The sequence below is a fragment of the Euprymna scolopes genome, chromosome 10 (assembly GCF_053919585.1).
Source record: "Euprymna scolopes isolate OS-2025 chromosome 10, ASM5391958v1, whole genome shotgun sequence".
NCBI classification, from domain to species: Eukaryota; Metazoa; Mollusca; class Cephalopoda; order Sepiida; family Sepiolidae; genus Euprymna; species Euprymna scolopes.
In genome coordinates, this window is record NC_136491.1 from 136,799,908 (window position 1) to 136,813,577 (window position 13,670).

The 13,670-nt window shown below is 33.9% G+C and overlaps 1 protein-coding gene across 1 annotated transcript in view; it reads left to right on the forward strand.

The window, feature by feature from the left end:
* LOC145286295 (DNA-directed RNA polymerase III subunit RPC5-like) overlaps positions 1-13,670 on the forward strand; it is an 86,371-nt gene that overhangs the window by 22,954 nt on the left and 49,747 nt on the right. Inside the window, exons 3-4 of the mRNA XM_080135154.1 lie at positions 7,036-7,113; positions 12,316-12,434. Coding sequence (XP_079991280.1) covers positions 7,036-7,113; positions 12,316-12,434 — 197 coding nt within the window. The remainder of the gene's footprint in view (positions 1-7,035; positions 7,114-12,315; positions 12,435-13,670) is intronic.

Genomic DNA, 13,670 nt, shown 5'->3' on the forward strand with positions numbered 1-13,670 from the left:
ACCTTCTCTACCACCAATAGCAATGGCCAGTGACTCTATCTAAGAGTACATCTTTCAAACTGCTTGGCCTAACGTTCACAGGAAACATGAGTTGGAACAATTGCATTGAAAGCATTGCCAGAACCGCTGCGGAGAAGGTAGGCTCTCTCTACCGTGCTAGAAAACTACTAACAACCGAAAGTATCCTGTACCTCTATAAGGCCACCATTCGCCCATGTATGGAGCATTGCTGTCACATTTTGGCTGGTGCATCTGCTACTAGTCTCTCGCTCCTAGACAAGGTTCAAAAGAGAGAACTGGCATCTAAGCTTCAGCCTCTGTCCCATCGATGAAATGTTGCAGACACTTGTGCCTCCACAACATAGACACCCTTAACAAACCCGACAGGCAGCTAAATCCCACCCCCACACAGTAAAGATCCCTAGATGTAAAAGATCTTTCTGCTCCAGTAGTTTCTTCCCCAGAACCGCTAGACTCTGGAATTCCATTCCAGGTCCCTGCCTTCCCCAACTGTACTGATCTGCAGAAGTTCAAGTGTAATGTGAACCGACATCTTGCTGCCCAAATCCCAACATAGTACCCCAGTAGTTGTTGCCCCTGATAGTAGCCCCCTACACCAAAGGGGCAATGTGCCTTGTTTGGGGTGAAAATGTAATAAAAATAAAAAATAAAGAGTCCCTTCTATCCCCCAAATTTTGCTTGTATTCCATTATTCAATAAATGATCCATTCTGTACTTACCAATATATAGTTTTGTGACTTTATTTCATAATCCTATCATCTTATATATATATATATATATATATATATATATATAGTACTGATTTCAAAAGTTTAAAAAAAAAAAAAAAATGACTTGGATGCCATCAGTTAGAAATCAAAACATTTAGAGCTCCAGCTGTGTTCCCTACCATTTGAGCTATCAACAGATAGATAAGAAAGATTTGAAATCAAACAACTTCAAGCTATGAATTAATTTGCGCAAAAGTAATAGAAATATTTTAACAAGTTTAAATGAACCTTTCAGCTTACCAACATATTTTTGTACGCACTATTCATCCATCCAAACAAAGATTTTACTTTTTGTAACCATCCTTGGTGTATGGTTACTATTTCCTGTTAATTTCAGTGTTACGTGACAAGTAGTGTAACAGTTTATCGGTTAAATATTTTCACACACACATATCTACTGCTTTATTTATATAGATTAATTGAATATTTATTCAAAGCAAAAAAGAAATAGTGAAATAAATAGAAATTTCCAACATTTTGGGTCGTTTATATATGATTTAAATCTGATTAACATCAAGAGGAAATATTCTTTTAGCATGTGTTAGGGTTTAATGCTCCCCTCAGGTCCCATTATAGGAAAATATGGTGCTTGTCCAGAGTTCTACTTATATATAAAAATAAAAATAAAAAACATCTGTATGATGTATGTATGTATGTATGTATGTGATGAAAAGAAAATATTGTACATCAAAAATTATGTACATGGGTCAAGTATTTTTTAAATAAGAAAATCAAATTTTGTGGCTAAATGAACAGCAACGATATTATTAGCTCCCTTATCCTTTTATCACCTCCTTTGTCTCTTTTGCGTTACAGGTTCGAGCCTGGCTACTGCGGCTATTTTCTTTTTTATTTATTTTTTTTTTTTTTTGCGCTCGCATGGGTACTTGCTATTATTTTAATTGAAACAAAAGTTGTTTTGACTTTTTTTTTTATCTGGGGGTTGGTTGCTCAATAGCTTTAGTATACCACCTTTCTCCACCCAGGCAATGCTGGGTATCCCCCACTAGTCTATTATATAAATCTCAGTCGTGTGTATCCGCTAAAAGCTTTGTCATCTGCATTGAACCAGCACGAACATGGTATCGTTAGAAAGAGCAATCTCTCAGACACAAAATATCGAAAAATTAGAAAAAAATCGTCAATTGCTTGATGTACTAATGTTGTTGTTTAGAAGAGGGGGGGTGGTCAGGTAAAAATGTTGGTTTGGCACTTTTTGTAAATTATGCGCATGCGAGTGGTTGTTTTGGATTTTCGTTTTAAAAAGATAAATTTGCAGCGTTATAACATCTGTGTTGTCATCATTCCATCCATAATGTGTTTGCTTACGAACTAATGTTATGCTAGTTCGCGCACAACATGCAGCATTTTAAAAAAAAATATTTTTGTTTACAAAATTTTGCTTTCAGTTTCGCTTCTGGCTGATGGTACCCAAGTACCGTTTAAAAAATTTTTTTTATTTAACCGTATTTTATAACTGGGCAAAATTTATTTAGACACACCAAGATTAAAATTTTATTACGTAATCAACTTAAAATTTGATGTAGAGCAATTTTTTTCTGAATTAAATTTTCTGTATCTTGCTTATTTAAAAAAAATATTGGTAAAGGAGAACACTCTTTGAATGGTAAACTTTACAGAACAACAATGTGCCCATGTTACTTACCATTTCACTTAAAATATGTATTCCATAATGCATAATGGTCAATTCAGATATCCACTAAACCATATTCTCATATCTTTACTTATATATAAAAGGCACTTCGACAGTGCGGGAGTTCACTCTCTATGGACTTTGAAATGGTTGAGCTGATTTTTAAAAATTTTACACAAATGTTTTTTGTGTCTGGGAGTGTTCTTTGATAGGTTTTCTATCAGAATGCCTCCGATAAGTATTGATAATCGAAAAAATCTGATTTAAGAAGAGAACAATCGAATTTTGATCAAAAACATCGCAAGTGCATTTGAGAAGTTTTATCACTGCACAAGCAGAAAAATATAAAATTAACAAAATTATAGGGGCCCAATGTATAAAATCAACACTAGGGTGCTTTCAAAATGAATGTTTTCATTTAGAGTACAATTGTTCCATGATACTTGACTGTTTGGATTTAAACTGTAATTCAAATCGCTGTATATAAAAAAAAATTATGTAAAATCAACAGTAGATTCTCTACAGTGCAATGTAGACTGCAATGTGTTGTGAAGCAAGTCAATGCGAGGAGGCATGTGAAGCTTATTCCCGGTGCATCATGGTCAGTTCCTGACTAGAGCAGACGATCAATTGATTTGATTGGAAAATGGATGATTTCACCAATTTCGATAACAATGAAAGTATTTGAAATATGGAACCTTCATTCGTATATATGAGAGAGAAGAGAGGTGGATACGGAGGGAAGAGTAAAATTGAAACTTGGAAAAGTTGAAATACTTAGATCATAAAATGATAAAAACTGACACTAAATCCAGGATTCTTACCTCTTATCATTGTTTTAAAAAATGTAATAATGAAATAGCTATAATTCATAAGATGGTTTGATTTTATTTTCAGTATTATATATTCCATGAGGTTCTCTTAATAATATTTCTGGTGATCTAACGTCTTATGTAACAATTTCTTGAACTGAAAATCATATTTTACTTTAGATTTTCCTGCTACGTAAAAAGCTATTGAAACTAGTTTAGCAAAAACGGACCTAATAAAATCTAACATTATTAATATTTAATATTGTTGCATTAATGTGGTCGATAATGTACAAAACAAAATATAAAAAATTTATTTAAATGTACTTCTGAACTGCTCAAAACGAATGTGTTAAATGTAATTTCGATATGAAATAAATACATTTTTTGTTATTTTTTTTAACTTTATGATTTTAATATTCCAGAAAATTTCAAGTATTGCCATAGTATTTTGCATATTTGTTAAATAAAAAGACTCTAATTTGCAATTTTTCTTAATATTTATTTTTATTTGTTTATTTATTTATTGCATTTTCATCCCAAACAAGGTACGGTGCCACTTTGATGTAGGGGGCTACTATCTGGGACATGATTGCAAGGATACTATCTAGGGAGTTGAGCAGCAAGATGTCTGTTTACATTACACTTGGACTTCTGCATGTTAGTACAGTTGTAGAAGCAGGAACCTGGAAGGGAATTCCAAAGTCTAACAGTTTTGGGGAGGAAACTATTAGAGTAGAAGGCTTTCTGGCATCTGGGGAGCTCTACTGTGTAGGGGTGGGGTTTTGCTGTTTATTTGGGGTATTTACATCGAGGGGGTACAAGTTTTTGTAGTTTGTCGGAGTACCTACCATTAAAATACTTGTAAAACAAACAGAGGGATGCAACATTTCGGCGATGGGACGGAGGTTGAAGCTTAGTTGACTATTCCTGTATAGTTTTACATTAGACTAATCAATCAACAGTTGTGATCTTTGCTGGAGCATTATCTACTTATATATAAAAGGCACTTTGTGTGAATTATTTACAACTTTGCCTCTCGGGTTCGGGTTCGAACCTCATACTTACCTACCAAAACATTTTTTTTTTAACCCCCGGAGTTTCCACACACACCTCCAAACACCCGGGAAACGCCGGATACCCCTCGCTAGTTAAGAAAGAAAAGTCTAATTTTAACCAAACATCACAAGTGAATTTATGAAGTTTTATCTCTGCACAAGCAGAAGGGCCTGATGTATAAAATCAATAGTAGGTTTTTTGAGAAAACAGGGGTGTGTTTGAAATAAATATTTGTTTAAAGCAAAATTGCACCATGATACTTAACTTTTTCATTTTAACCTTTAATTCAAGCCATCTATATATATAAAAACGAAAATGTGTGTATGTATGTTTGTATGTCTCGCAAAAACTTTCGAAACGGGTCATGGATTTTGGCCAGATCGGTATCATTTTAAAGTTCCAACCTTTGCCCGAAAAATTAGCCCAAATCGTTAATTCCTTCACCCTAAAATCAGCAGTTTTCTACAGGGGGGGGGGGTCAGCAAAAACCGTCCTCTCATGACGAGTTCGCTTCTACGCATGCGTCATACGACCTCGTAACCTGATTTACTTTAAATATTTGAAAAAGCGACACCATTTTGGCGACGTCGTCTTAGCTCAGTTGCTTAGAGCGTGGCCTCATTATCTAAACGTTTTGGGTTCAAATCAGGTGTGAGATATCTTTCTTTTTTTTGATTTTTTTAAATTTTAATATTGAAACAGGGTTATTTAACCCATTTTTCACATGTTTTTTTTTTTTTAGGGGGGGGGTATTTTTCAGATTTTTTAACGTTTGTTTTTCTGTTTCGCGTTTTCTTTTGTTTTTCCCATTTTTACATTTAACATCGTTCGTTTGCCTTACGTTAGCTTTTTTTACTTCGCTTATTCTTATGTTTTGATTAACACCCACCACCCCCGCCTGAGCACACACACCTCCAAACACCCGGGCAACGCCGGGTACCCCCCCGCTAGTCTATATATAAAAGCGAAAATGTGTGTTTGTATGTTTGCTTTTTGTGTATGTCCAAAAAAGGCTTTTTTCAGAGAAGCGCTCCATCAGCTCACAACTTCTTAAAACTTTTTATATCACATATAAATCATAATATCTCCGAGTTAACAACGGATCTCGCCTGTCTACTTAATTTGCTTGACTTTGGGCAGATAAATATTCAACAGTTTTTGCTCGCCTCGTGTATTAGGCTTTTTTCTATAATAAAAGCGACACTAATTCTGGCGGTATTTTTCCGGTTGCCATCGCCAGAAATGTCCGAAAGCAATCAGCTTTGATCAATGTGGAAATTTTTTTTCTTTATATCAGACAATTGCTATTCAAATTGGACAAGGGGAGCTGGTCCCTCTCCCCCATAAAATAAAAACCCCGCAGTCAAAGTTGACCTCATTAAGACATTAAAGCGTGCACCTACAAATTCTAAGTAATTAAATAAATTCAAACGTGTTTCCGTTAGTATGTCGCGGTGGCCCAATGGTTAACGGCGCATTTTTTTTCTTTTTTTTTTCACACTTTAATTTCTAACTTTGCCTCAAGGGTTTGGGTTCGGGTTCGATCCTCATACTCACCTACCAAAACTTTTTATTCTCCCCCCCCCCGGTTTTGATTTACCTCCAAACACCCGGGCAACGCTGGGTACCCCCCGCTAGTTATATATAAAAATCTATGTATATAAAAGGCAAATGCAGCGCGTGCATTTTTGTATGTCTCAAAGTCTTTTTTCACAGACGGTCCCGGGGTCGTTACTATCGCTTAGAAGTGTTTATATACCCCCTAGATAATAATATCTAGGGTTTGGGTATGCGGGTCGCGTCTAGATTTATTTACAGCGACTTTTACAAAATTATTGCTATTTTGGCTTCTCATGTATTGATTCGGCTTTTTCGTATAAAAAGCGAAACCAATTCAACGCTAAGTCGGCTTTCATGCCGAAACGTCCAGAAAGCAATCATCTTTTGATCAGTGTGGAGTTTCTCCTTATATCAGACAATTGCTATTTGACAATTGCTATTCGATTTGGACAATCCCCTTTAAACAGGGAGCTGCAACATTTTTTTATTACTTCGCTTATTCTTTAGTTTACCCCCCCCCCAACACACACACACACACACACACACACACACACACACACACACAGGTTCGATCCGACAGTTTTATTTATGCCATTTTTTTCCGTTTTGGTTTTTCCGATTTTTTTAACATTGTCTTTTTTATAATATTTAAGCAGGGTTATTACACCCCCCCCCCCCATACACACACCAACAAACACCCGGGCAACGCCGGGTACCCCACGCTAGTAATTATATATAATCCACATTAGATTCTCTACAATGCAACATAGACTAAGTCACTGAGGGAAGGCACGTGAAGCTTGCTCCCAGTGCACCGCGATGGGTCCCTGACTAGAACATGCAATCGATTGTATTGAGAAATGGATGATTTCACCAATTTTGATGACAATAAAAGTATTAGAAATGTGAACATTTGTTGATCCTAATTTAATCCCGGGCAACGTCAGAAAGAGTGCGGTTTATTTTTGGATACAGACTCCAAATCTTCATTATAATAATGATAAAACTGCTAATTTATTTAACTTTCATTTATTCAGTTTTATCAAGTACATTTCTGAAAGAGTATTTTAATAATTACTTTTATTAAGTATTGTTTTTGTCTATCCGTATATTCCTCATTGACATAGATCATATGATGAACATTTCAAATTTTTGTTTGCAGTATCTTGTACGACCATCCCATCTCAATTACGATGAAGTAAAACCTCTGAATGTTAAAGTGAAACCAAATCAAAAAGAAGTGAGTAATTGTAATCTTTCAAAATTTCTTTGTTACTGTATTGCGTAGATCATGCATGACGGTCAGTAGTGGCCAAGATAGTTATGGGCAACAGTACCGGAACCAGTGACAAACACTGTAGACCTATGGACCGGAGATAGATTTGATGTCAGCTTTGATGGTGTGTAACCACGTCTTCAGCTGACCTTCCGAGCGTCTTTGCCTATTTTTGTGTGGTTCTGGAAGTTTTATTTTTATTTTTTTATCAGTTTGTTTGAGCTGGGGATGGGGTATCCTACTGGATGCTGAACATCCCTTTAAATGCAATTGTTTTAATCTCTCTTGCACTTGGTTAACTGGGTATATTTGTCACATAGTTTTTAAAATTCTTTTTTATGAGTGCAGTTGCTCCTATAATTACTGGAGTGATAAAGATCTTCCTAAAATTCCAATTTTTTTTTCATGTCATACATAAAACCTTGGTATTTTGTTATCTTTTCCCTTTCAGCCCTGTTTTATCCAGCATGGAGACACTAACTTCTACTAGGGTTGCTTCTTTCTCCTTCTTGTCCCATATCACTATGTAAGGTTTTATAGTTTTTTTGTTTTTTTTCCAGGTATGTAGCTGTAGGGATTGTATAGTCATATTTTGTATGAATTATTTCCAACCGTTCTTTTTGCTATATTTTCTCAGGAATTGATGTTGCATTCGATATTCAACTTTTTAAAGATCGTAAAGTGGAGAAATTTACACACTCTATTGTGCTACATCATATACTAGTCGTCCCCCCCAGCAAAACCTTATAGCTGAATGTCAGGTTGATCACACTCTCTACTTCTGTGTGGCAGAACCTGCACTTGTCATTGCTTAAATCACTCATTTTCTTAAAAGCATTGGTCATCAAGCTTTGATCTTGGGCAGCCATTATAATCCTCTCCTGATCATAGTGGAGCGGTCCTCTTTTTAGCCAGTCTATGGAGCCTTTATCTATATAGTCTTGCATAAATTCACCCATAACATACTTGGAATGCTGTTGATTGGCCCATTCTTACAGTTTTTTTGCAATGGAAGTTCTTGGTGTATTTTTGTCTTTTGGTCTATTTCCATAAGAGACTTATTTTCTGATTTTGTCTCATTTGTAAGACAGTTTTGTCCAAAATTTTTGGTCAGGTTCGTGATGGAGGTTGCTCTGCTGGCCTTTGTTTCGTGATGTTGATGCACAATTTTAAAGTTTGAATTTTGAGAGCTTGTATCAAATATTATCTGGTGCTCATGATTCTAATGGTCAATCTCTGAGAGACCCATACTCCTACAGATATAACATAGGCAGACACTGGTTTCTGCAGTGTCAGCATTTTCAGTGTTTTAGTATCCAGTTTGTTTACATCCAATGTCAAAGCTGTATGTTATCATAGTCATGTCTTGTTGGTTGATATCAATCACCTTATTTTTGTTTGTAAGTTTTACAGATTTTCCTAACATGGCATATATATTCACTGCCAATTTTTTTTCTCATCTTGGCATGTTGAATTGAATCATTTTCTTCTGTGCCAAAGTATTTGTATTTTCTTCTGCTCTTCTAGATCCGTGATATCAGTATTGTATGTTTTCCGTTTGGACTTTCTTTCTAGCTCTGATGGAGCAATAGGCACATTTGTCCAAACCAAACTTCATTCCAATATCTCTGGAGAAGTTATGTTTCAACTACGAACTCTCCTATGTTGCAACAGATGGTGTATCTGAACCAATTAAGTCTCGATCAAGGTGGATGGTCCCGTATCACATCCAGATTTGAAGACAAAATGATGCCATGCGTTTGATATGTGTTATCAGATTAATAACCACTTAAAAAGGTGATTAATGGACGAAATATAACCTTTTAACACATTTATTTAACAACTTGCAGATTAAATAATAATGTAGAAGCTGGTGGGTGTGTTAAGATTAAAGTTTGTGATGGAGATGCATTTTGTTTACCTCCCAAACTGTCATGGTTGATTCTGCTCTACTCAAGGACGATAAGAATTATCGTCCTTCTTCAGTCCAAGGGAAATAACTTCCTTTTTTTATAAAGGAACTTTGGTTCTTTGTTATTGTACCTATTTACAATGCCTCCCCATGGGACAGTTAGACACCAGAGTCGTTTTTAAACGTGGAGAAAAGGTACAAAAATAAAAATTGTCTCAGTCATGAAGGATTTCTCCTCCACTGAAAGAGAACGAGAAATGGAAGTGCTGCATCTAAAGAACAGTTACTACACTTTGATCTTGGCCAAAAGGCCAAGTAAGTAAGTGGTTCTTTGATATTGTAGCAAAATTCTAAAATTATTGAATTTCAAGTGAAATAATACCTACTGAATTGTCGCAGTATTGAAAAAAAAGCTCTGTAAGCTGTATAGCATTTTACATTGAACCTATTATTTAATCCAAAGAAGTAAATTGTTCTTGTCCAATTGGCCATAACAAAGTAGAATTCTGACAGAATTTTTGTATTATATTTTGAGTTAGTATCACCTGTAGTGAAGATTGAACATTTAACATTCAGAAGACTGTCATTTAGAACAGTTTATACTGAGCACTTTATCCGTTACGTTGTGAGAATAGCAGAATCTAAATTGTGAGAATCTAAATTATCAATCCTCATCTAAGAATTTATGAAACGATGATTTCTTGTAGTAAAATAAAAACTGTTTGATTGAAGTTAAGTAAAAAAAAAAAAAAAAACCTATTTGGTTCATTTGTGATGTGAAAAGAATGTTTTTTGTTTGCTTGTATTTTTTATATATTTTTTTTTTTAACAAACCATAGCCATTAGAATTCAAAATATGTGATGCATTTATGAAATGAATGAAAAGAAAATATTGTAGTGTTGTTATTTTGTCAAATCAATCATCTTCAAAAAGTTTTGAAATAAAAATAAAATGTTAATGAATGTATAAATAATTTTGTCTTTTCATTTTTTGTCTTCCATCATGGAATATTATTTCAATAATTGTCATATATATGTATATATCAGAAGTAGTATAATTCGTCTTACATGTGTTTGGGTGAATAGTGGAAATTCACCAAACAATTCATCAGAGACAAATTTATGTTCCAAGGAAAAAAAGACAAAGTTGGACATTTTTTTCTCGTATTAAAAAGGATAAAAAGTTAGTGGAGGAGAAATCTTTCATAACTGATACACTTTTTTTTATTTTTGTTACTAACCAGAGTGCCCATTTTTGGGAAGCTGGTTTCCCTCCACATTGAAAACAGACCTTGTGTCTAACTCTGCTCTCGTGGAGAGACAAGTAAACAAAAAAAAAAGAAAAAATTGGTAGGAGGAAATAAAAATTCTTAAAAATCATAAAGGTAAAGATCTTGCTGTATAATTTGAAAGAAGCCTTCTGGAGTAAAACTCTTTGGAATCCAGGGCCACGTATATATATACATATATATATATATATATATATATATGTATATGTATAAATTGTGACATAATCCTTAAATTGGATTATGTATTTAAAGAAAATTTCAAAATTTAATTTTAGGCTGACGAAAAATGTATCGTTTTTTTTTTTTTTTTTTTTTTTTTTTTTTTTTTTTTTTTTTTTTTGTCGCCGAGGCAAAATGAACATGGAAGAAAAAGAAAGAGAGAAAGAGGGGTGAGAAAGACGTTCAGTGGGTGAATCAGCAAGGTCACCCGGTCAGCGACACGCTTTCTGACCCCTGTTAGTTAATAAGCGAACTAATAAAGAAAGAGGGAGAAAGAGACATTTTGACAGGACACTCCGCTGAGCGGACGTGGAAAAATTCTCATCCAATGACAAAGAACGAACCAATGTTGTCGAAACAGATAATGTTGACCCCCCCCCATTAACAGCGAAAGAAAGGAGATAATGCCGACCATAAAATGGCGAGGAACACGGCGCACCAAAAAATATACAGCGAAGAATAACCAAAGCAGTGGATGAATAATACATAAGGTGTATTGCATGTTACGAATGGTCGTCTGAAGCGAATAAAATGGTGGTTAAACTTCATGTAGAAAAGAAAAGTAAAGATTGTAAGTCCCATCTCTCTACATACCTCTCTCTTGTATATTAAAGTGGCGAGTTCATTTTGCCATTGTTTTGTGTTAATGTATTTTTTTTATATCTATATATTTCTCTTTTTTTATTTTTACTTAATAACCCCCCCCCCCCCCCCGTTTGATTTTTATAATAAAATTAACTTTGAAACGTTATCACTGCGTTTGTGTCTTCATTCTTTCTCGCATTCTGTTGTGTTCAGATCCTCATGTTTCCTTATACTTTTACCCTTCTCACATGTGCGATAAATATTTCTTTTCCTAAATTTCTTTTTATATCACTTTTTTGCCTTTATTTACCCCCACCCCTTTATTGCATGCGTAACAATATATATATATATATATATATATATATATAATTATTTACTATAATAATTATTAAATACCTACAGACATTAATGTTTTATCCTTTCAGGAAACATCAGTGCAGGGTGTCACGATTAACACCAGTAGATAGATTTGAACCCGGCAACAAAAGCCATCCCTGGTTTCATTAGCAAGGACCTAATCCATTCGGCTACCATTAACCATGAGAAATGCTGTTGAATTTAAAGATTTATTTTTTAAATGCTATTTTTAACATCAGTCAGAGTGATCTAATCATTATATATATATATAAAGGTGTGTGTGTATAGTCTGCTTATTGTATTTATTTATTCTTGACTGGAGAGTTGTTCTTGTAATAAATAAAAATGATCCAAAAAAAGGATAACAAAAAAAAATAAATTATTAGAAAAAAGAAAATTATCCAATTGCGAATATACAATGTAGTTGTCCCAAGCAAAAATTGTCAGTTTCAATCCAGTCAGAAGCCTTGAATTGTAAAGAATTCCAGGTAAAAACGTGTAGAACTATTAATCCAGTCAAGATCAGCAAGAGCGTAATTCCCTTCTCATATCAAGATGAAACGCTATGACTGAAGAATTCAAAGAGATTAACTATATTTTTATACAGTGATTCTGGTAATTGATTGGGTTGTTTTTATCACCCCTGGCTATAAATATAATCGTCCAAATCTTTGTGATCATACCCAGTATGCCAAAAATCTTGCAACATTTAGTGTATTCTCATATCTACCTATGATGTTTTTTATTCTCGTACTTGGTAATTGTACTCTAATGTGTAGCATAATTATTTTCTATTCTTTACAGATTCAACTGGAGTTACCTGTTAACACGCGCACACCTAATTATGCATACAGCAAAGGCGAACAAATGGCCCTGATCGTTGATGGTGAATACAAACCAACAGATGAAAATTTTTTTAACAGGTAAAATATACTCTCGACATCTCAGCGTAAGAACATTTAATGACACACAGCTGGCCATTCTTGTACAACACTTGAGCAAATGACATTTTTCCGTTGCTTACCAACATACCTAACATTTTTATGAAATAAAGTCTCAGGTGCTTCTATAGTATTAGTCACAAGTTAAAATCGTATGGGGTATATTAAAGTTTTTATTTGAAAAAGCAAATTTTGAATGTGCTTTTAGCTGTATAAACACTAAAGCGTCTATACCAGCTATTCTCAACCGTTCCTCCATCATAGACCCCTCGGCTTTGTATTTCTCCATTTACCCTCTACTCACGTACAAAACAATTTATAGTTATCATAAAGTGACAGAAAAACAAGGTCAAATAGAAGCTTTTTATTGCTTAGGATTTTAGATTTTATATAAAAATAGTATTATGCATTCGTATCACAAAATAAAAAAAAAATAAAAAAGTTTTTCTTAAATAGAAAATTATGAAATAAATTTGTATTACAAAAAAAAATAATAAACAGAAACACCAGAAGCATTAACAGTGGGAACACTGCTGATTCATTAATAAATCCCATGTAATACTCTAGGACTTTCACTAATGACTAGGGCTGTGACAACAGCATATTCTTTTCATTGTTTTTACTCTTGAGTATATATCCGTTAATATCTTATATGTTTTTATATAGACTGATGTGGTTCTCGGTTGATTGACTATGTCTTACTGTGTCGGATATATACTTGAGAGTTAAAATAATGAAAAGAATATTCTGTTGTCACAGCCCTACAAATAACCTCATCTAAATTTGGTACATAACAATCTAAAAAGAAATAATTATTTTTTAAATTATCAGGTACTTCAATTATTTACCCCTGACTATATAATTTTTTTTACCCACAAGGGGTAAATTTACCTCTGGTTGAAAACTTCTGATCTATACTGCATGATTTAATGTCTTCTGTTCTTAACTGGGAGAGTTGAACACCTTTTTGTCGTATGACAAAAAGCATTCGAAACAATACAAGTTTCTTTGAAGCAAAATTTTACAGCTGGATACTCTTCCTAACGCCAACAATTTTATTTGTGATTGAAATGCATGTTATTAAATCAAGTTAATTTTATCAATAAAATAACTAAAAGAATGTGACTATAATAAGGATGTTCCAATGTTACTCATTTTAACTTTTAGAATATATACTATACTATATAAATTCATAATGATCCGTTCATTAGTTTAGGA